The following is a 23,806-nucleotide window of genomic DNA, read 5'->3' as shown; positions in this document are numbered from 1 at the left end:
ATAAATACATTTTATAACTAGAAGTAGTCCCCGTTTTACATCAGGCTATTTAGTCACCGTTTGAAATTATAACCCCACTGGAAAAAGTGACTTATGACTGTTTCCCAAACGTATGACCATTGCACCACTCTAATCAAAATTCTGACGCTTGGCAACTGACTCATACTTATGACGGTTGCAGTGTCTTGGGGGGGTCACCTGATCCCCTATTGCTCATTGACCTTCTGACAAGCAAAGTCAATGGGGAAGCCAGATTCAGTTAACAACTGTGTCACTAAATGAACAACTGAAGCCATTCACTTAAGAACAGTGGCCAGAAAGGTCACAAAACAGGGCAAAATTCTGGGCTGCATTGTGCTCAAAAGTTGAGGACTCCATGAATATATTGATAGGAAATAAAAGGCTGAATTGTTTTTAGCCTACTTACCTCCCCAATATGCAAAAGATCATTTGGAGTTAAGTAAGACCTTTAAATGATATTTGCTTCAAAACGCTTAAGAAACTTGGTTTCCCTATCTTTCAAGGAAGGATTGGCATTTCACTAGTTCTAATCCATCTCAGTAACAGATGATATTTCTTCAGGCAACCGGCAAACTATGATTTAGGTTTAAGGATTGGATTCTGAAACGTTTTGCTCAGATGGCATATCTGCCAAATCAAGGAACAAAATCATGCCCCCTAATCCCAAGAGGTTATCTTTTAGACTCAAGGTGCTTTTCTCCTCTTGAAAATGCTTGTTTAATTGCTTTTTGCGCTTATCTATAGATAGGTATAATAAGTTAATGAGTATTATTTATTTATTAAATTTATATGCCACTCATCTTACTATCCAAAGTGATACTGAGAAGCTTACAATACAATATAACAGCAATATAAAACCATTAAAATTAACAGGAACTTAGATAAAATTAGGAACCCAGTATATGAGTGACAATAGGTGGAAATTTCACTTTTACAATGCTATATGTATATGGTATACTGTGTACACACACACACACACACACACACACACACACACACACAAAAGCAATTGTAAGTCAATTTGAATTCAATATCGAATTTTATCCACCTAATTTCTTTATATTAACATGAAATAGGGTTGTGGGGAGTCAGAATAGTCAAGATGCTGGTTCCAGCCTATAATTAAAAATCTTATTTCATTTCATTTCATTCATTATATTTATATGCTGCCCATTTCCGCCCTTTGATCTCCTGTTGCAATAGCAATAGCAGCTGTTTATAACCAAATGTTGTTTACCTATATTGTGCTTTATATTCTTACTGTCATTTATTCTCTTACATACAATTATAGGTATACATTCACAGTTATTCTTTTTCTTTGCCATTCTTATACTATTGTTATTCCATTTAAAAAGATTATAAGGTATAGTTTGGATTGCTTTGTTTACCATCCCTAGCACCTGTTGTAACACAACCTTATTTTCTCTTTCTTTTCTTTTCTCCCTCCCTTCTCTACTTCCTTCCTTCCTCCTCTCCTTCCCCTTCTTCCTTCCCTTACCTCTCCCCTACTCCTACCCTCTTTCTTCTCCTTCCTACGCTCTCTCCTTCTCTTTCTCTCTCTTCTTCCCTCCTCTCCTTCTCTTTCTCTTGTCTTCTCCAAGGCCTTTTGCCTACTAAGCTCATCCTTTTCAGCCGCTCTGGATGGTCTTGTGCTAGCCAGTGGCTTAGGTGCAGTAGACCGGGAACTGGGTTGGTCTGGGAGGCTCTCCATGCCCACAAAGGTTAGGGTGGCCTCCGCTAGCAGAGAGTCGGCCCTCGCAGCCATTGTGTAGCACTCACCCGTTCTGAAGAGCTGCTCCAACATCCACAGTCTCCAGACGGTTCTTCTTTAGGACGGTCTGGTGCAGTAGACCGGGGTCTTAAACTCGTCAGTAGACCGGGGCCTCTCTGCGAGGCTTGATGATGTGTTCGGGCAGAGGCTTCGGCGCAGTAGAACGGGACCTAAGTCGGCCTGGTGCAGTAGACCGGGACCTGCGAGGCGCCTTTGGCCTAAGCCACGTGTCCATTTCAAAATGGCCGACGGACCTCCGTTTTTTTAAAATGCTCCGCTTCGCTGCCGCTGGTGGCTCAATAAAACCTCCACGAGCTTCTGAGGGCTCGGAGGGAGCCTGCAACGAAGGAGTGCCTGGAAATTCTCTCTTAGGCTCGGCTGGGTTGCTGGTAAGCTCCAGGAGGTCGCCTCAGCGTGCGCCATGCGCTCGGCGCCCCCTCGCCTCTTTTGCGCCAAAAAGCCTCCAAATCCAGCCGCCCGTGCTGTGGCCTCTTCCGCGGCTGCAAACGGCCCCGGGGATCAGCACAGGGAGCCTGGCCCACGGAGGGAAAGAGGAGCTGCCTTACGGGCCTTCCCCACAGTTTTAGGGCAGCAGGGACTGGCCTATCTGGGCGCAGCCGAATTGGCTCAATTTAGACAATCTAGAATAGCCAATAACACGAATTAAAGCAAGGAATTGTAGAAATCTCGCTAATAAAAACGTTTCCTGCCTAGAGAGCCAAATCAATAGTCCTAGGACCAGAAAGGCTGACAGGAAACTGGGACACAATGGGATAGCTGAAGGCGAAGAAGTTTTCCCTCAGTCAGGGTGTGATAAGACCCCTGCCGTGACCCCGGAAAAATTCCCTTTTACAGGCTGTCTCGCTTAGCAACAGAAATTCTGGGCTCCATTGTGCTCAAAAGTTGAGGACTCCCTGAATATACACAGCAAAAAAGTTAGTCAGGCTCAACAGGAGCATCGTGAGGTAAATCACAGAGCTCAGAGAAGAAAAAGGCGGGAAAAGGGGAACCTCCCCCTCCACACCCCGGGAACCAATCACAGCGCAGGTTGCCTCACGCAAGTGCCAGCCATCTCCAATCAAAGCCATAACGGCACATTCTCTCTGCATAACCCCACAGCTCCAGCTATGAAATTTTAATATCTTAACAAAGTCCTTTCTATCTCAGTATAGAATTGAACCTGCTGGGAAGATTTCAATTATCATTTCTTCTCTTCATAACATACTTTTTATCTTAATCTTCCTCATAATGGGTATTTTAATCTATGAAGGGAAATCTAATTTATCATACGGTCCAATGGATCTTGATTGATTGGTTTGTCTGGATCTTGGCTCTTGAGGTCTTTCAGGGCCATCCAGGTCCATGTTTCAGTCAGAAAATCCCTAATAGGAACAGCCAAAGAAAGAGACTTTAATGTGGACACACAGCGAGAGAGAGAGATCGGATGCATCAGACAAATGCAGGGAGGATTAGACCAAGGACCATATTCTACCCTGAAGCATCTCTTACTCATAGGAAAGACTTCGTCCTGTGGAGGTTTCACATCGAACTCTCTGAATAGGGAGAGAAGATCCAGGCTCTTTGCTTGTGGGGTGTTCCTCCTAACTGATGATGCCACCAACACATTTTCTTCCACAAACTCCACAATCCCTTTTTTCTCCCTATAAATACATTTGATGACTGCACGTTGCATGGAGTTGGGATCTCCAGTGGAGCTAAATGTCAGAGAAAGAAGCAAATTAAAAACGAAAGTAGAGATGCACTGGGGGAAAGCCTCAATTTCTGAATTTCTGAGTCCACTTCCTGGTCTGGTTGTGGATGAGTCTATGATGGAGAAGGAGGGTCTCCAGGGGGTCCCTTCTTCCCATCATTGTAAAATCTAGAATCTAATTCAAGAGCAGATTCAGAGGTTGTTGTTGTTTTTTTTAATCCAGCATAGTTTCTGGATCCCCACATTCCCTCTACTCTGGGTAAAATCATTTTTAAAAACTATAATCCTTTTGATTTACTAGTCTAGGATATTTTGTGCCTCAACTCCAAAGCTCTTGGAGATATATAATATACCTCCTGGGAACGAATTTAATGAAATGAGATGGTAGTTTGGGTGCCCTTCAAACTCATCACAAAGAGGATAATAATTCTGGTGTTTTCAACACAAACCACAGTCTTAATATTTTTTTCAGGGCATACTGCTCTTTGCAAATCTGTTTTTTCCCTGTAATTAATGCTTCGACCTTTTATTTTATTCTATCTGCCGGTGGATCCACTATGCGTGGCTTAGGACGAGAAGTGGAGCTGATCAAGCCAGAAACACAGAGATGACATTTAGGCCTCCGAAAATAGCAGAACGTTTTATTTTAAATTCTCTGTGGGTGCAAGAGAGGCCAGGAGGATGGGGACAGTGAGCAACTGCAGAGAGGAAGGCTTTAGTGTGGTGAAGAAGGCCTGGGAGGTGAGCTCGGCTGGGGGAATGACGCAGTTCCTGCCTTGGTCATTGCATTGGGGGGGACAGACTGAAGAGAAGATGCAGCTTTGAATCTCTCTTGGGAAAGGAAGAAGAGAGTGACGGCGAGGCCAAGACCAGCTTTCCAAGAATCCTGAAGATGGAGACCATAGCTTGGATGATAGGTTTGGGACCTCCTTCCCCTTCTCCTTCCCATCTCAATCTGACTCTTCTCCTCCCCAAAGATATTTTTGCTTTACTCTTTTCTTATTCTAGATCTTTCTCAGGAAATGTGAGTTTTCTTCTTCCTCGGTGTGGACTCATTTGTGATATAATATGAAGCAATGGGGCACTATTCCTGTACTTCCTCCTCATTTCATCTGCCCCCAGGGCTCATGATTCAGAGCCCATCTCAACTGAAGGGGGTTTGGGGGGGAGGCAGAGCAGTCTCTCTTCCTCCCATTAGAAACACCCAGAAGGAGACCCAAAACTGCAGTTTCACTGTGAATGAAATAGATAGATGAATGGATAAGCAAGGAAAGGGGTCATTCTGTGATTTGCAGTGAAGGGTGTTGAGTATAAGGAGCCTCCCTTTTCTCCATCCTGATGCTCTGAAATGGCTGAGAACTGAGGACATCAGAACAGCTGAACTTTGGAGAAAAAATCATGTCTGGGCCTCGAAGGTCTCCCTATCGGCTCTTCATTCCCGTCTTAATAAGGTTTGGGAACTCTTATGATCCAACCCACCAATAGCTAGAACAGGGGTGGGAAAAGACCCCTTCCTCCTCCTCCTCCTTCAGGGCAGCATCCCTCCTGCTGAATCCAATCAGGGAAGAAGAGTCCGTTGAGATGTTGGGGATGAAAGTCTTGCAGAGCCTGGGATCATCTCTCCTTCTCTTAACTCCACCTTCCCTCCTTCTCTCTTTCAGTCCTTTCATGGATCCTCCTGGGAGCAGGTAAGAGACCCTCACACAGACTTTGCTTTGTGTTCATAAAAAGATGGACTGTGTTATGGTATCGGGAGGAGAGAGAAGGTCAAATGAAACTGAAAGCCCATGGAGAGATGCTGAAGGAGAAAAACACATCTCTGTTCATGTAGCTGATTGGCCGTTCTTTCCCACTTGGGTTGGGGCAAAGGGTGAATCCAATTCTCATTGCTTCTTCAGAAGGGATCTGCGGATGGCCATGATCCTGGTGAATCTAAGAAGTTGCCTTCTGAAAAATGTCCACCTCCGTTTCTTCTCCTCCATGGTACAACATAAAGCATGGTCCACCAACCCCAAAGAGCAAACAGAAAAGTAGTCCTGAAAGACCAGGGAGGGATGAATACTTGGATGGACCTTCATCCAAGCCAGCAGCCGAAGCCCAAGACAACAAGGCCAATCCAAGATGCTTCTAAGAGAGGACTGACAAACTAGGGGTTTAATTTTTTTTAAATGGTTGAGAGGAGGCTGAAGCTTTGATGGAAAGAGGAATGTAATCGCTCTTAGGAATAGCAAAATGTCTCTTGAGGAGAAGCTGTAGAGATTGCAGCCCTTATAGAAGTTCAAAGCATCATATTAAAGCTCATAAAAACTATGCTAGACCAATCTTAGAGTATTGCTCAACTATTTGGAATCTCACCATATATCTGACATCAGTACAATCGAGCGGGCTCAGAAGTACTTCGCGGGAAAAGTTTTGCCCTCTTTTGTACACAATAGAATTCCCTAGGCTACTACTAGGCTACTATATATCATTCTAAACTTGATTGTAAAAATATGATTTCTGCAATAGAGTTGTCAATGTCTGGAATGCTCTACCTGATCCAATTGTCTCAGCTACAAATTTTCACAGTTTCAGTTGCAAATTGACTTCCGTGGACCTTACTTCATACTTAAGTGGTCAGTAGAGGGGGCCGTGCATAATTGCACAATCGTGACTATCGTCCCTGTCATTGTATTTTTTTCTTTTCTTGTTTTCGTTTTGATTTGACAAATTATAATAAATAGATAAATAAGTAAGTAAATAAGTTAACCAATAAATATTAAAGTGCAGGAGAGGATTGGTTCAGATATTGAGAAGAACAGCATTCATTTTTCCAGGCAGATGAGAAAAAAAAATCTGAATTAAGGAGCAGAGGAAGGATATAAATTGGGAGGTAAAAGGGGAAATGACACCAGAGAAGCATTGGTGAGTCTTGATGTGCTTAATAACATGATTGCAGAGAAAGTGTGTAGCTCAGTTGGAGCTGGAGTGTCGGGGTGGCTGGTGTTCTCCAAAATTGATGGTTTTCTTGCATTACTTGGTCCCATCGTCAGTGCTGGTTCTTGAAGCGCAGCAGCTTGCCATGCCGGCTCTGAACGGATCTTGCAATGCAAGGAAAAAACCATCCAACACTAAGGACATTGAGCAGCCAATCATCAAGTGGATGTCAACGCTGAAGAGGGCCCAGCTGTAGCCATTTTCTTTTCTGTAGCTTTCCTCAAAGAAGCTTTCTTTTCACATTGCTTCAGGGCTGACACAGCGTGCAGCTAAGGGGCGGGGATGGGGGTGTGGAGATAACTCGGGTGTCGTAGCCAAAATAAAATTATTTCCCCGGGGAATCAAGGACATTTGTGCAGGTGTTCAAAAGGTGGAGACTGAAGTCACTTAGCAACTGGACTCTATGCTGATTGGACCATGTGACTGGTGACTCTGGGGGGAAGTGACAAAGTTTTGTTTTCAATGGGGTGTAACACCGGTGAGAATTTAGAGCCAGTTTTCCACCAAGTTTGTGCCAACTTGATATGTCCCAATGAAATGTTCTCTTAGAGGAATATGCTCGGAGTTTTCAATGTTGCGGATGTATTATTTGTGACCTTGACAGTGGATATTGGAGAAAAGACTCACGTCCTGTGGGAGTGAAACATGGGTATATCCAGGTTGAAGGTCAAACAGGGCTCCTTCTTCTGGCTGTTCAATCAAATGTTGGAGACGATTTCATTTATAGCGTTGGTTCCTTTTTCTCCATGTTCTCTCCTTGCAAGGATTCCCAAAGCAGTTTATGGATCATGGGAGCCATTCTGAGGATCGGTGGTGGATGTTCTGGTGCAGAGATCTGGTTCCAGGAGTTGATCAGAAGGAAGAACTCAGTGGCTTCTCTTTCTTTCCTCAGGTTCATGGGCAGATTCAAGGCGATCGGCCCCCAAGCTGTCCTCAGATCTTCAACATCGTGCCATTTTTAAAGGGGAGGAGATCCCCTTGAAATGCTCTCCCCCAGAAAAATCTCAGGCAGAATCCTTCGTTTTCTATTGTAAAGATCAATCCGATTTAACAATCAAGAATGAAAATCTCGATAAAAATACCCTCAATCTCAGAACCGCAGATCTCAACTCAAAGCTCATAAAATGTACATGCAGGTTCATTGAAAGAGTTGGAGGATGGGCCACATCACCTCAAAGTAACCAACTGATCTTCACCTTTATTGGTAAGATGAATATTTGAGATTGAGATGAGCTAGAAAGCAGGAAATAAAGGACAGGCTGGGGCAGAGGCAGATGGGCAGGGGCCAGCTGATTGTGGGAGGTACCGGTTCTCCTGAACTGGTCCAAACTGGCTGAATATCACCTCTGGTTGTGGTTTCTGGTGTAAAGATTTGGTTCCAGGAGTTGATCAGAAGGAAGAGCTGAATGCCTTCTCTTTCTTTCTTTGGGTTCATGGACAGATTCATGGATTCCAGCTCCCACACTCTCTTCGTCACTTTCATACACCGTCATTAATAAAGGAGAAGAGATCGCCTTGAAATGCTCCCTCCCAGAAAATTATTCGGCAGATTCTTTCATTTTCTACTGCAAGGATCAATCCAATTTAACAGTCACGTATGAACAGCTCAATAACAATACTTTCGAATTCTGGACTGCAGATCTGGACTCAGATCAAACAGAGATAAAATGTATCTGCTGGTTCCGGGAATCACCTGGAGGATTGATTCTTTCTCTTAAAAGTAACCAGCTGGTCTTCTCCGTCAATGGTAAGATGAATATTCATTACCTGGAAGGATTCACGTCAAAGGCAGCGCTAATGCTTAAAATATGAAAATGCACAATACACCTTTCAAAAAGTAATTCAGCAAACAAACCCCCAAACAAGCAAATCCATTGGTGAACAGATAATTCAAGAACCTTCTTTTAACGGGAAATATATCTTCCAAATAGGATACTGTTCTTGGGATAAAGGTGGGTTTCTGCTGGTTTGCCTCAGATTGGGCGAACCAGAAGTGGGAGCGGTGCATGCGCAGAAATGTCGCACGAGCACGTATGCGCACACGTACACATGAGTGAACCAGTAGTAAAATACTGTGCTTGGGAAAACATTGTGAGAGCATTTACAAAAGCAACAATACCTTCATCTCTCATATACTTATCTAAATACTTACCTATTTCATCTTCTTGGCTCCCTGTTAGAGATATTTGCTTTGCTTTAATTTGAAGATTTGAATACTGAAAAACATCAGTTGAGGGTAGATAGACGTAATGATTGTTCAGTTCAGTCTCTCTTGCATGAAAAGGGGCAGGGAAGTTTTGGAACTATTTTCACTTTACACTAAAGTAAAATTCATTCTCTTATGTTCCATTTTAAATTTCATTTTTTAAAAAAAAAACACTCTCACTGCTTCGCCTCATAAATATGATGTCATATTTTATAACATAAAATTATGTTTTATAATATTAAAAGGTGCAGAAATGAATAGATTAACACTTGCAATTAAAGGAAAGGAGGAATCTGATTATTATAATATATGGGGGCTATTTTACCAATGGTTAGAGAATAAAGATGAAAATAATGTATTATAAAGTTTAATAAATTAAGAAGAGAAAGGTTATACTAATAGATATGTGAAGATTTAAGTACTTGCATTAAAATAAGATAGATATATATATCTCACTCGCCATCTTCAGGCTGGTGTTTTTAAATAAATTGGGGAAAATGGTGTCTTAGTTTCAAGGATGTGGATGATTGCAGGAAATTTATCTGCTTCACAGTAGACATTAATTTATCTCCCTTGTGAACATTTTGCGCAGGTAGCCTCCCTTCCCCCGTGCTGAGAGTGGATCCGTTGTCCCAGAGGGTGAAGGAAGGTGACCCCTTGATCTTCCACTGCTCAACGGAAGGAGAAAACGCAGAGAAGAAGTTCCATTTCTACAAAGATGGGGTGGAGATCACCAGAAGCTATGAAGGTCTGAGGAAGGATTCCAGTGATCTTTCAGATGCTCTTCAAAATGGCTCTCTGAGAATCCCGCGTGCCACCTTCAACCACAGTGGGGAATTTGCTTGCAGTTATGAGGAAAATATAAATGGGCGCTGGGTCATGACTTCTTGGAGTCAGGGAGTGAAGGTCACAGGTGAGCCCATTGTGGGAAGGATGGAAGGGGTGAATTCTTGGATGTGAGACTATCAGGCAATCCTACCATCACAGCAGAGGTGGTTTTCAGCAAGTTCTGACCAGTTCTGGAGAATCAGGAACGGAAATTTTGAGTAGTTCGGAGAACCGGTAAATACCACCTCTGGCTGGCCCCGCCCCATCTATTCTCTGCCTCCAAATCCCAGCTGAACGGGAGGGAATGGGGATTTTGCAGTATCCTTCCGCTGCCATATCCACCAGGCCACGTCCACCGAGTCATGCCCACAGAACCAGTAGTAAAAAATTTTGAATCCCACCACTGCACCACAGGCCAGACTAGGAAGGACAAAGGAAGATGTGGAGAAAGGCTTCTGTGGGGCTTTTAAGTAAACTCCACAGAGGGGTCCATGAAAAATCCAGAACTGAACTTGATAGAAAAGGGGGATCTATTTAATTTATAGATTTAATAGAATTTAAACCTTCAAGAACAGGCAGAGTAAAAATGTTCTGACAAGAAATACTAAATCATCTTTTTTGTTTGTTACTCAAACCAGTTGGTACCCAAGATTCAAATCCTATTTGGAGATATTCCTGGATGGCGATTCCTGTAATAATCCTTATAATCCTGCTGGTTTCTTTCACCTTTCATTACTGGAAGAAGAAGAGCGGTAAGTGAAGCGATCTGGGTTGAAGGGTTCCCTTACCTGGAGTCCTGTGTGTGGCTCCTGAAGTGGTTGGAGATGTTGACTGAGAGATCCCACAGGGAGAGGTCAGGAGTTGAGAGGAATGGACAGATATGACATGAGGAACAATGTTAATTTCTTAGTTTAGTTTACTTCATTGTCATTGCACCTCGTACAACGATATTAAATGCCATCTTCAGTGTACATCATACATAAGAAAACTATAAAAAAAATTAAACAACACATCCTTCACATTCTACACAATATTGTATATGCAGTATACAAAAATGTATATTGTATATGGTAAACATTCTCTACTATATCTTGGCATAATGTTAGGAGTTCAATTCAAGGATTTCCCTTCCATAAGCCCTTTTGCCTTGATCTCTCTGAACCCCTTCTTCTACATTTCTTCATTTGTTTGGGTTCAACCAAAGAATTTAAGCGTTGTAGTATCCCTATATATTTCTTTTAAAAATGGAGAAGAATAATTCTCTTTATGGCCTTCAGTTTCACAAATCATATGTTGGTGAAGAAATTAAATTGACTTTAAGCCCGAACAAATATAAAGAAATAGTTAAAACTAAGCATCTTAGAAACCATGAAAGATTTCTCTAATCAGGTGTTGGAGGCAAAGTTTTAGGGGAAGGTCCCAATGGGGTTCTCAGGAACATCTCATCACCATCAAGGAATCTGAGGCAGGAAACTAGGTAGACTGGGTCAGATCTGATGCCAAAGGTCAATTCTTCTTTTCCTTATTGGACTAGCAATCTTTCTGGGCTACAGCAGATGGGTCGACCTTATTTATTTCTAAAAATCATGCAAAATGATGGAGAAATCTCATGTTCTCAAGAGGTTCCTCAACTGCAGGTTGATTAAATGAGTGAACAATGTCCCTCTTTCACCAGAACCTGAAGTCACCTACAGCAACACCCAGAATGTCTTCACTCTGTCTCCTTCTGGTCCAACAATGAAGAGCCATCTAAGACGAGAGGAAGAGGAGAAGATCATCTACTATAACGTTGCCTTTTAATCCTAAAAGAAGAAGGAAAACCTTCCCTGATTGCAGCAAAATGTATCTCTCGTGGCCCAGCCTCTTCTTATTAGGTGTAGATATGGACATCAGCCTTCCAGAAATGAAGAGTTCTTGGTTCCTTCCTCCTTTAACCAGAGGCTAATTCATGGCACAGTCTCTGGAGAGGGAATTTGGCAGGAATTGGAAAGCGAGCTAGAACTAAGGAGAAATTTCCTGACATTTAGAACAATTAATCACTGGAACAAATTGTCCCCAAAAGTTGTGAATGCTCCACAACTAGAAGTTTTTAAGAAGAGACTGTTCAACATTTGTCTGAAATGGTATACTTTTGATGCCTGAGCAGGGGGTTGGACTGGAAGACCTTCAAGGTCCCCTCCACCTCTGCTATTGTGTATTCCGAAATGATGAGCTGTCACCCTTGAAGAGATGACGATGCAGCTTAGTTTTGATTTATGGCAGAAGAGAAAACCCAACAAACAGGGGGAAAACCCTGGGCCTAATCTCATTCTATGAATCTGTCAAGGAATTGCACAGCTGGTGTCCAAATGGAGCCAGAGATGCTGATACAAACTTGCCAATAAATACATTTTATAACTAGAGGTAGTCCTTGTTTTACATCAGGCTATTTAGTGACCGTTTGAAATTATAACGCCACTGGAAAAAGTGACTTATGACCGTTTCCCAAATTTATGACCATTGCACCACACCAATCAAAATTGAGACACTTGGCAACTGACTCATACCTATGACGGTTGCAGTGTCTTGGGGGGGTCACCTGATCCCCTTTTTCTCATTGACCTTCTGACAAGCAAAGTCAATGGGGAAGCCAGATTCAGTTAACAACTGTGTCACTAAATGAACAACTGAAACCATTCACTTAACAACTGCGGCCAGAAAGGTCACAAAATAGGACAAAAATTCCCTTTTACAGGTGCCTCACTTAGCAAGAGAAATTCTGGGCTCCATTGTGCTCAAAAGTTGAGGACACCCTGAATATACAGAGCAAAAAAGTTAGTCAGGCTCAACAGGAGCATCGTGAGGTAAATCACAGAGCTCAGAGAAGAAAAAGGCGGGAAAAAGGGAACCTCCCCCTCCACACCCCAAGAACCAACCACAGCGCAGGTTGCCTCACGCAAGTGCCAGCCATCTCCAATCAAAGCCATAACGGCACATTCTCTCTGCATAACCACACAGCTCCAGCTATGAAATTTTAATATCTTAACAAAGTCTGTTCTATCTCAGGATAGAATTGAGCCTGCTGGGAAGATTTCAATTATCATTTCTTCTCTTCATAACATACTTTTTTTTCTTAATCTTCCTTATAATGGCTATATTAATCTATAAAGGGAAATCTAATTTATCATACGGTCCAACGGATCTTGATTGATTGGCTTGTCTGGATCTTGGCTATTGAGGTCTTTCAGTGCCATCCTGGTCCATGTTCCAGTCAGAAAACCCCTAATAGAAACAGCCAAAGAAAGAGACTTTAATGTGGACAGAGAGAGAGAGAGAGAGATCAGATGCATCAGACAAATGCAGGGAGGATTAGACCAAGGACCATATTCTACCCTGAAGCATCTCTTACTCATAGGAAAGACTTCGTCCTGTGGAGGTTTCACATCGGACTCTCTGAATAGGGAGGGAAGATCCAGGCTCTTTGCTTCTGAGGTGTTTCTCCTAACTGATGATGCCACCAACACATTTCCTTTCAAGAAGTCCACAATCCCTTTTTTCTCCCTATAAATATTTTTGATGACTGCACGTTGCATGAAGTTGGGATCTCCAGCGGAGCTAAATGTCATAGAAAAAAGAGAAAAAGCAGAATAAAAACGAAATTAGAGATGCACTGTGGGAAAGCCTCCATTTCTGAGTTTCTGAGTCCACTTTCTGGTCTGGTTGTGGAGGAGTCCATGATGGAGAAGGAGGGTCTCCAGGGGGTCCCTTCTTCCCATCAATGTAAAATCCAGAATCTAATTCAAGAGCAGATTCAGAGGTTGTTGGTTGTTGTTTTTTTACTCAAGCATAGTTTCTGGATCCCCACAATTCCTCTACTCTGGGTAAAATCATTTTTAAAAACTATAATCCTTTTGATTTACTGGTCTAGGATATTTTGTGCCTCAACTCCAAAGCTCTTGGAGATATATATAATATACCTCCTGGGAAGAAATTTGATGAAATGAGATGGTAGTTTGGGTGCCCTTCAGACTCATCACAAAGAGGATAATAATTCTGGTGTTTCCAACACAAACCAGTTTTAATTTATTTTCAGGGCATACTGCTCTTTGCAAATCTGTTTTTTCCCCGTAATTAATACTTCTATCATTTATTTTATTCTATCTGCCGGTGGATTCACTATGTGTGGCTTAGGACGAGAAGTGGAGCTGATCAAGCCGGAAACACCGAGATGATGTTTAGGCCTCCGAAAATAGCAGAGCATTTCTTAATTTATTTTAAATTCTCTGTGGGTGCAAGAGAGGCCAGGAGGATGGGGACTGTGAGCAACTGCAGAGAGGAAGGCTTTGGTGTGGTGAAAAAGGCCTGGGAGGTGAGCTGGGCTGGGGGAATGATGCAGTTCCTGCCTTGGTCATTGTGTTTGGGGGACTGACTCAAGAGAAGTTGCAGCTTTGAATCTCTCTTGGGGAAGGAAGAAGAGAGTGACGGAGAGGCCAAGACCAGCTTTCCAAGAATCCTGAAGATGGAGACCATACCTTGGATGATAGGTTTGGGACCTCCTTCCCCTTCTCTTTCCCATCTCAATCTGACTCTTCTCCTCCCCAAAGACATTTTTGCTTTACTCTTTTCTTATTCTAGATCTTTCTCAGGAAATGTGAGTTTTCTTCCTCCTCGGTGAGGACTCATTTGTGCAATGGGGCACTATTCCTGTACTTCCTCCTCATTTCGTCTGCCCCCAGGTCTCATGATTCAGAGCCCATCTCAACTGAAGGGGGTTTGAGGGGGATGCAGAGCAGTCTCTCTTCCTCCCATTAGAAACACCCAGAAGGAGACCCAACACTGCAGCTTCACAGTCCATAAAAGAGATAGGATGCTGGGGCAATGTATGAGCAAAGAAAGGGGACATTTTGTGGGTCACACTGAAGGGCGTTGAGTAGAAGGAGGCTCCCTTTTCTCCTTCCCGCTAGTCTCAAATGACTGAGAACTGAGCAGGGACGTGCAGTCACTAGAGGCAGGGGAGGTGGGGCCTCAGCAGTCTCCTGAGGGAAAGGAAAGAATTTTGAAGAATTTTTTTAAAATAATTAAAGCCAGAGTAGTTGCTACCAGATTTCAAGTCTTAGTGGCTTGCTGTTTGCTTAGTGTTAACTATAGGAGGAGGCCAGAAAACTCGGGGCCTCCTTTGCATAAGGAATTTTTCGCCTTTTAAAAGTTAACAAAGTGTTAAAAAGCAAAACATTTTGTATGCAAAGGAGGCACTGATTCTCCCGCCTCCTGATCTAGGAGCAGCAAATCATGCCTTATGAGCACGCTTACGTTGAGCATGCTTACGTTGGACGGACAAGAGGAGAGTTGAGAGTGTTTCCACAGCTGGAAGAGATATGTGGATCGGACAGGAGGTGCCTTCTTCCCCACTAGGCACGTTTCTTCCTGCAAAGCCCTTCGAGCATCAGGCGGAGCTCTCAGGTTGCCCATCGAGTTCCTCCCTCCGTCGTTTTGAACCTTGGAGGAACTGGATTGGGCAACCCGAGAGCTCCGCCTGACGCCTGAAGGGCTTTGCAGGAAGAAACGCGGTTTGAAGTGCAAGGACGGTCCTGGCTGTGGGGCGCAGGCCCAGTAAAAGCCTCCCATTTGGTTCCCTCCTCCTCCTCCTTCCACAGCCTGCGCGACGCTGCAGCCATGGCCGGTGAGGGTCCCGCTCTATGGCGGACGCGGTGCCAGGACTTCGGCAGGCTTTTCGCGCTTGCCTCACCGGCCATGAAGCTCACCACATGTCACTGGAACTGAGGTCACCAGAACAGATGAACTTTGGTGAAAAAACTGTGTCTCGGCCCCTGAAGGTCCCCGTGTTGGCTCTTAATTCCACTCTAAATAAGGTTTGGGGACTCTTAGGATCCAACACACAACTTGGGTGAGAAAAGACCCTTTCTTCCTTCTCCTTCAGGGCAGCATCTCACCTGCTGCATCCAATCAGGGAAGAAAAAAGATGATGATGGTAGGGATGAAAGTCTTACCCAGCCTGGGATCATCTCTCCTTCTCTTAACTCCACCCTCTTTCCTTCTCTCTTTCAGTTCTTCATTGGATCCTCCTGGGAGCAGGTAAGAGACCCTCATGCAGACTTTGCTTCTCTTCACAAACACTTAAACTGTGATTGTTGCGGCCTCTGAAAGTGGGAGAAGGTCAAATGAAACCGAAAGCCCAAAGAGTGATTCGGAAGGAGAAAAGTCCATCTCTGTGGGTGCAGCTGCTCTGCTGTTCTTTTCCACTTGGGTTGGTGCAATGGGTGAATCCAATCCTTGTTGCCAAACTAAAGAATTAACAGCTGTTTTTACCAGATAACCCAGAAAATCCTTCTGTTCATGTCCCTGGTGAGACTTCAGACTTTGTTTTATTTTCACTCTAAGCTAAAGTCAAATTCATTCTCCTTTCTTATTTTCCTTATTTTAAAAACCTCCATTATCTGAAATATCACTGCTTTGCCTCATAGAAATGGTACCTTAGATTCAAGGAGGTGGCCTGGATGATTTGAGGAAACTCCTCTGCTTCAAAGTAGACATTAATGTCTATATTTTCCTTGTGAACATTTTGTGCAGGTGGCCTCCCTTCCCCAGTGCTGTTAGTGGCACCATTGTCTCAGAGGGTGAAGGAAGGTGACAACTTGATCTTCCTCTGCGCAATGAAAGGAGACAATGCAGAGAAGAAGTTCCATTTCTACAAGGATGGGGTGGAGATCACCTCCAGGGAAGACGTTCTTCTGGATCCCTGCACTGAACCCACAAATCCTCTTCAATATGAGTTTCTGGAAATCCTTGATGTCTCGTTCAATCACAATGGAGAATTTGCTTGCAGTTATGAAGAAAAGAGAAGCAACCGATGGGCCAAGTCTTCTTTGAGCCAGGCACTAAACATCACAGTTGAGCCAGGTAGGAGATTTGGATTTGGTTCAATCTTGAGGCCACCATGAAAGGCACGAAGGACAAAAAAAGTCCTGGAGAATAGTAAATGAGTTTTGTGGGATTGTTAACTAGCTCTACAGAGAGGTCCATGAAAAATCCAGAACTGAGCTTGATAAAAAAAGGGGGGGTCTATTTCATTTGTAGATTTAATAGACTCTAAACTTTTAAGAAAAGAGCAGGCTAAGATGTTCTGTCAAGAAATACCCAATCAGTCTTTTTCTTCATTTCTTGAGCCAGCTTGCACCAAAGATTCAGATCTTGTGGAACGTCTCCTGCTTGAGCAGGGAGTTGGACTAGAAGACCTCCAAGATCCCTTCCAGCTCTGTTCTGGTTGATTGACAGTAGAGTCAAAGCACCTCCAAGCTCATTTCCTTCTCTTCTCCAGATCTGCCTCCCCCAGTGCTGAAGCTGCACCCTTCCTCTGGATCCCCGGGGGAAGGCAAAGTCCTGTCCATCCTGTGTGTGTCATGCGAGAGCAACAACTCCAAAAGGTTCCATTTCTCCAAGGATTGTGTGGAGATGACCTCCAGCCATGAAGAGCCTGTGAAGAGCAGCAGAAACTTCAGGCTCCTCACCCTAAATATGTATGCCAAAGATAACGAAAATCTGGGATTTGCTTGCAGATATGAGGAGAACATCAATGGGCGCTGGGTCATGTCTCCTTGGAGTGAGACTATCACAGGTGGGTCTTTTCAGGGGGTGGAGGCATCTGCTGCTTTGCAACACCTGATTTAATTATTTATTAAACTCTTTATGTAACTGGCCTTGTGCTGGAGCACAGAGGTTAGGAAGGCAAAGAAAGACCTAGAGAAACGGCTTCTATGAGGTCCCACAGAACGTCTAGAATTTCATCTACAATTCAAAGGTCCTTTCAATTGTAGATGAAAAAGCATCTGAACTTTCAATTACAGGGCACAGTAAAAATGTTCCCCCAAGAAATACATTTTAAATTCTGATTCTTCTTTTCCCTGGATCAGAATTCAACCAGATATTGGATAAATGATATAGGTGGATGGAGGAAAGAAACAAGAATCAATGAAGGAATGTAACAAAACTCAAAATTAATACTTATGAGTAAAATAAGAGGGTTAAGAATGGTGAAATCCAAATGAAATACAATAGAAGGGGAAATAATATAAGGTGAGTGATATCGATTGGCAATTGCTATTTAGAAAGAACAGGAAGCTCCAGTTCGTATTGTATTGTGTAAATGTGGTGTAGATCTAAGTTTTGTGTGTGTGTATTTTACATGTTTGTTAATTAAAAAAAAACATTAAAAAAAGAAATACATTTTAAAAGCCTTCTTTTTTTTGAACCAGTTTGGAACCGAGATTTCAATTTGATTTGGAGTTATGCCCGGATGGCGCTTCCTCTTATAATCCTTCTGGTTCCTTTGGCCTTTCATTGCTGGAAGAAGAAGAGCAGTAAGTGAAGCAATTTGGGTTGAAAGGTTCCCTTACTTGGAGACCTAGGTGGCTCCTGATGTGGTTGGTGATGTTGACTGAGAGATCCTCCAGGGAGAGTCAGGTCAGGAGTTGAGAGGAATGGACAGGTATGACATGAGGGACAATGTTAGTTTTTGAGTTTAGTTTACTTTATTGTCATTGCACCTCGTACAATGAAATTAAGTGCCATCTTCAGTGTACATCATACATAAGAAAACTATTAAAAAAATTAAACACATCCTTCGCATTCTACACAATATTGTATATGCAGTGTACAAAAATGTATATTGTATATGGTACACATTCTATACTATATCTTGGTATAATGTTAGGAGTTCAATTCAAGGATTTCTCTTCCATAAGCCCTTTTGTCTTGATCTCTCTGAACAGCTTCTTCTACATTTCTTCACTTGTTCGATTTCAACCAAGGAATTGTAGCCTTGTACTACCCCTATATATTTCTTTTAAAAATGGAGAAGAATAATTCTCTCTATGGCTTTCAGTTTCACAAATCATACTTTGGTTAAGAAATTAAATTGACTTTAAGTCCGAACGAATATAAAGACATAGTTAAAACTAAGTATCTTAGAAAGATTTCTCTAATCAAGTGTTGGAGGCAAAGTTTTAGGGGAAGGTCCCAATGGGTTTCTCAGGAGCATCTCAACACTATCAGGAATCTGAGGCAGGAAACTACGTAGACTGGGTCAGATCTGATGCCAAAGGTCAATTCTTCTTCTCCTTGATGGGCCAGCAATCTTTCTGGGGTACAGAAGATGGGTTGACCTTATTTATTTCTAAAAATGATGTAAAATGATGGAGAAATCCCATGTTCTCAAGAGGTTCCTCAGCTGCAAGTAGATTGAATGAGTGAACAATGTCCCTCTTTCACCAGAACCTGAAGTCACCTACAGCGACACCCAGAACGTCTTCACTCCGTCGCCTCCTGGTCCAACATTGAAGAGCCATCTTAGACAAGAGGAAGAGGAGGAGATCATCTACTATAACGCTGCCTTTTAATCCTAATAGAGGTAGCAAAATCATCCCTGATTGCAGCAAAATGTATCTCTCGTGGCCCAGCCTCTTCTTATTAGGTGTAGATATGAACATCAGCCTTCCATAAATGAAGAGTTCTTGGTTCCTTCCTCCTTTAACCAGAGGCTAATTCATGGCTCAGTCTCTGGAGAGGGAATTTGGCAGGAATTGGAAAGCAAGTTAGAACTAAGGAGAAATTTCCTGACATTTAGAACAATTAATCACTGGAACAAATTGTCCCCCAAAAGTTGTGAATGCCCCACAACTAGAAGTTTTAAAGAAGAGATTGTACAGCCATTTGTCTGAAATGGTATACTTTTGATGCCTGAGCAGGGGGTTGGACTGGAAGACCTTCAAGGTCCCCTCCACCTCTGCTCTTCTGTATTCCGAAATGATGGGATGCAGCTCAGCTCCAATAAATCAATTAAATAAAGTCATAAAGGGCAGAAGAGAAAGCCCATTAAAAATGGGGAAATCTTCAACACCATCCTATTCTGTGGATCTTAGTTATCTGTAGACTTGAGCCTGATGGGAAGAGTTGACTTGTTGTGTTTGCAATTTCCTTTTTTGGTTTCTTCTTCTTCTTCGTCTTCGTCTTCAGTATTAGCACTTTAATATATTGGAGAAAGCAATAGAATTTGTGCTCCAGTGGATCTGGGTTCATAGGTTGGCCAGGATTTTGATTCCTGAGGTCTTTCAGCTCCAACCTTGGCTGTGTTTTGGCCTTTATAAAAGGTTTAAAAAAGAGACCTGGATTTGGATAGAGATGTAGGCCTGAGGCCTCAAACAGCCACCGTGAAGCCTAGTTGAGGGGACCTTTTCCACACTAAATATCCCTTGGATCTACCTGGTCATGGGTGAATCTTCATGCTTTGGGGGGTTTCACATCTGACTCTCAAGTGCGAGAGGGAAGATCATGTTTTTTCCCCCTTCTTGGAATTTCCTGTCCATGTTTGTCTGAAGCCACAGGGAAAGCTGCATGTTTTTCAGGGCGCTTAATGTCAGAGGAAAAAAAAAGCGAAATAAAAGCTTAAAAAGAAATGCATCTTGCAGTTTTTCTTTTCCAATATTTCTTAGTCAGCAGACTCACAAAAGGCTCTTGCACGCGCAAGAGGAAACACATATGTCCATTGACTTTCAACAAAAAAGCCTGGCTGAAGTAATATGATTTTAACAGTGGGTTGAGCCCCTTCTTCATAAAATTGTAAATTTAGGGGTTCAAATCAAGACCAAAGTCATAGATGTAAGTAAGAGTGGATTGGGGGAACACCACATTCATTCTACCATGAAAATCAAACCAAAATAAACTCTGTAGCAGATTTTTTTTTTTAAAAAGAAAACTTTTTGCTATTAGTTTTAAAGTCCAGGATATTATTTGTGCTAATTCCAAAATACTGGAAAACGTATAACATATAACCTAATTTTAACTCTGTATTGAAATAAGATGATGGTTTGGGATGTCCTTCAAACACGTCACAATGAGGATCATCGTTCTGCTGTTTTAAAGGCCCAACCTGCCATCTTCAGAACTGTTTCAGCAGAACCTGCTGCTCTTTTGCAATCTAAATTCCTCATAATGACTGTGTCAGAGTTCCAAATTTCGTGCAGAATTAAATCAGAGTCCAAGGCAGAGGTATCCTTAAAGTTCCAATTTAATAAGACAGACATGTTGGCACAAACTGTGGAATCCCAAATCTAAAAGCTTCCTGGGATTCCACCCAGTTGAAAGTTCATGATCTTATCCCCACACCCATAAATCCATCACATGGTCCAATCTTATTCGGCCATGCTGGCATGTCCACCCAGCTGGTATTTTTTGGGGAGGGGGGTATTTTATTTGGATTTATAGGCCGCCCTTTTCCCTGAGGGGACTCAGGGCGGCTTACAATCATTAGGGAGGGGGTGTAATTCAAAACAAACAATATGTGAACAAAATAAATAAAGTAATAAAAACACAACTTGCATTCAACATTCAACATTCGGGTGGGGCAATTTAGAAACTTATCCCCAGGCCTGTTGGGATAGCCAGGTCTTAAGGGCTGCGCGGAAGGCCTGGACGGTGGTGAGGGTGCGTATCTCAACGGGGAGATCGTTCCACAGGGTCGGAGCTGCAACAGAAAAGGCTCTCCTCCGTGTAGTCGCCAGTCGACATTGACTGGCGGATGGGATTCGGAGGAGGCCCAGTCTGTGCGATCTTATCGGTCGGAGGGAGGTAATCGGCAGAAGGCGGTCTCTCAAGTACTCAGATCCACTACCATGAAGGGCTTTAAAGATGGTCAACAGGACCCTGAAGCGCACCCGGAGATCCACAGGTAGCCAGTGCAGCTCGCGGAGGATGGGTGTTATGTGGGCGAACCGCGGTGCGCCCACTATCACTCGCGCGGCCGCATTCTGAACTAACTGCAGCCGCCGGATGTACTTCAAGGGCAGCCCCATGTAGAGCACATTGCAGTATTCCAGCCTAGAGATCAGGTGCAGACATGTGGAGACAAAAGATGACCTTGGGCTTCTAGAAAAGAATGACAACAACACGTCCCACAATTCTACTCCTTACTATTCCCCCTCCCAATTACTACACTAATGAAACAGCATAATGAAATAATAGAGAGTGTGGCAGGCCAAAGATCCTAAAAAGGAATATAACTGCAGGCCTGACAGAATGCTTTATCAATTTCTCTGTGGCTCCAATACCTCTGTTGCTTAGGATAAGACCTGGAGCCAGCAACACAGGTAGGAGTTTGGGCCTTCCAAAAGAGCTGAACTAGACTTGGATGTCACCTTTGAAGAGATGATGATGCAGCTCAGTTTTCATTTATGGCAGAAGAGAAAACCCAACAAACGGGGAAAACCCTGGGCATAATCTCATTCTATGAATCTGTCAAGGAATTGCACAGCTGGTGTCCAAATGGAGCCAGAGATGCTGATACAAACTTGCCAATAAATACATTTTACAACTAGAGGTAGTCCTTCTTTTACATCAGGCTATTTAGTCACCATTTGAAATTATAACGCCACTGGAAAAAAGTGACTTATGACCGTTTCCCACACTTATGACCATTGCACCACTCTAACCAAAATTCAGATGCTTGGCAACTGACTCATACTTATGATGGTTGCAGTGTCTTGGGGGTGGTCACCTGATCCCCTTTTGATCATTGACCTTCTGACACACAAAGTCAATGGGGAAGCCAGATTCAGTTAACAACCATGTCACTAAATGAACAACTGAAGCCATTCACTTAACAACTGTGGCCAGAAAGGTCACAAAATAGGGCAAAATTCCCTTTTACAGGTATCTCGCTTAGCAACAAACATTCTGGGCTCCATTGTGCTCAAAAGTTGAGGATTCCCTGAATATACAAAGCAAAAAAGTTAGTCAGGCTCAAGAGGAGCATCACGAGGTAAATTCCAGAGCACACAGAAGAAAAAGGCGGGGAAAAAGAGAACCTCCCCCTCCACACCCCAGGAACCAATCACAGCACAGGTTGCCTCACGCAAGTGCCAGCCATCTCCAATCAACGCCATAACGGAACATTCTCTCTGCATAACCCCACAGCTCCAGATATGAAATTTTAATATCTTAACCAAGTCCGTTCTATCTCAGTATAGAATTGAGCCTGCTGGGAAGATTTCAATTATCATTTCTTCTCTTCATAACATAGTTTTTTAAAATCTTCCTCATAATGGATATTTTAATCTATAAACGGAAATTTAATTTATCATACGGTCCAATGGATCTTGATTGAATTGGTTTGTCTGGATCTTGGCTGTTGAAGTCTTTCAGTGCCATGTTTCAGTCAGAAAACCCCTAATAGAAACAGCCAAAGAAAGAGACTTTAATGTGGACACACAGAGAGAGAGGGGGGGGGAGGGAGGGAGGGAGGGAGGGAGGGAGGGAGGGAGGGAGGGAGAGAGAGAGAGAGAGAGAGAGAGATCTGATGCATCAGACAAATGCAGGGAGGATTAGACCAAGGACCATATTCTACCCTGAAGCATCTCTTACTCATAGGAAAGACTTCGTCCTGTGGAGGTTTCACATTGGACTCTCTGAATAGGGAGAGAAGATCCAGGCTCTTTGCTTATGGTGTTTCTCCTAACTGATGATGCCACCAACACATTTCCTTTCAAGAAGTCCACAATCCCTTTTTTCTCCCTATAAATATTTTTGATGACTGCACGTTGCATGGAGTTGGGATCTCCAGTAGAGCTAAATGTCAGAGAAAAAGCAAAATAAAAACGAAAGTAGAGATGCACTGTAGTAAAGCCTCCATTTCTGAGTCCACTTTCTGGTCTGGTTGTGGATGAGTCCATGATGGAGAAGGAGGGTCTCCAGCGAAGATGAATGGTGGGTGGGTGAGGGGTCCCTTCTTCCCGTCATTGTAAAATCCAGAATCTAATTCAAGAGCAGATTCAGAGGTTGTTGTTGTTTTTAAAATCCAGCATAGTTTCTGGATCCCCACATTCCCTCTATTCTGGGTAAAATCATTTTTAAAAACTATACCTTTTGATTTACTAGTCTAGGATATTTTGTGCCTCAACTCCAAAGCTCTTGGACATATAGCCTATACCTCCTGGGAACAAATTTAATGAAATGAGATGGTAGTTTGGGTGCCCTTCAAACTCATCACAAAGAGGATAATAATTCTGCTGCTTTCAACACAAACCACAGCTTTAATTAGTAGCAGAATGTTTTATTTTAAATTCTCTGTGGGTGCAAGAGAGGCCAGGAGGATGGGGACAGTGAGCAACTGCAGAGAGGAAGGCCTTAGTGTGGTGAAGAAGGCCTGGGAGGTGAGCTGGGCTGGGGGAATGATGCAGTTCCTGCCTTGGTCATTGCAATGGGGGTGGGTGGGGACAGACTCAAGACAAGTTGCAGTTTTGAATCT

At 43.0% G+C, this 23,806-nt stretch overlaps 1 protein-coding gene across 1 annotated transcript; it reads left to right on the top strand.

Moving 5' to 3' along the window:
- The first annotated feature begins 7,124 nt into the window (after nt 1-7,124).
- LOC148046892 (Fc receptor-like protein 5) lies at nt 7,125-17,446 on the top strand. Its single transcript, XM_087715024.1, has 9 exons — nt 7,125-7,128; nt 7,372-7,683; nt 7,921-8,226; nt 9,278-9,598; nt 10,152-10,265; nt 15,559-15,585; nt 16,081-16,410; nt 16,829-17,125; nt 17,421-17,446. The coding sequence occupies exons 1-9, from the start codon at nt 7,125-7,127 to the stop codon at nt 17,444-17,446; spliced, it is 1,737 nt and encodes a 578-aa protein (XP_087571150.1).
- Nucleotides 17,447-23,806: the final 6,360 nt, after the last annotated feature.

This window comes from Thamnophis sirtalis, unplaced genomic scaffold (genome assembly GCF_051295495.1).
Source record: "Thamnophis sirtalis isolate CommonGarterSnake01/CBP01778 unplaced genomic scaffold, rThaSir2_p1.2 scaffold_4, whole genome shotgun sequence".
NCBI lineage: Eukaryota > Metazoa > Chordata > Lepidosauria > Squamata > Natricidae > Thamnophis > Thamnophis sirtalis.
The sequence above is the reverse complement of the archived record's forward strand: the minus strand, read 5'-3'. Positions and strand labels throughout refer to the sequence as shown.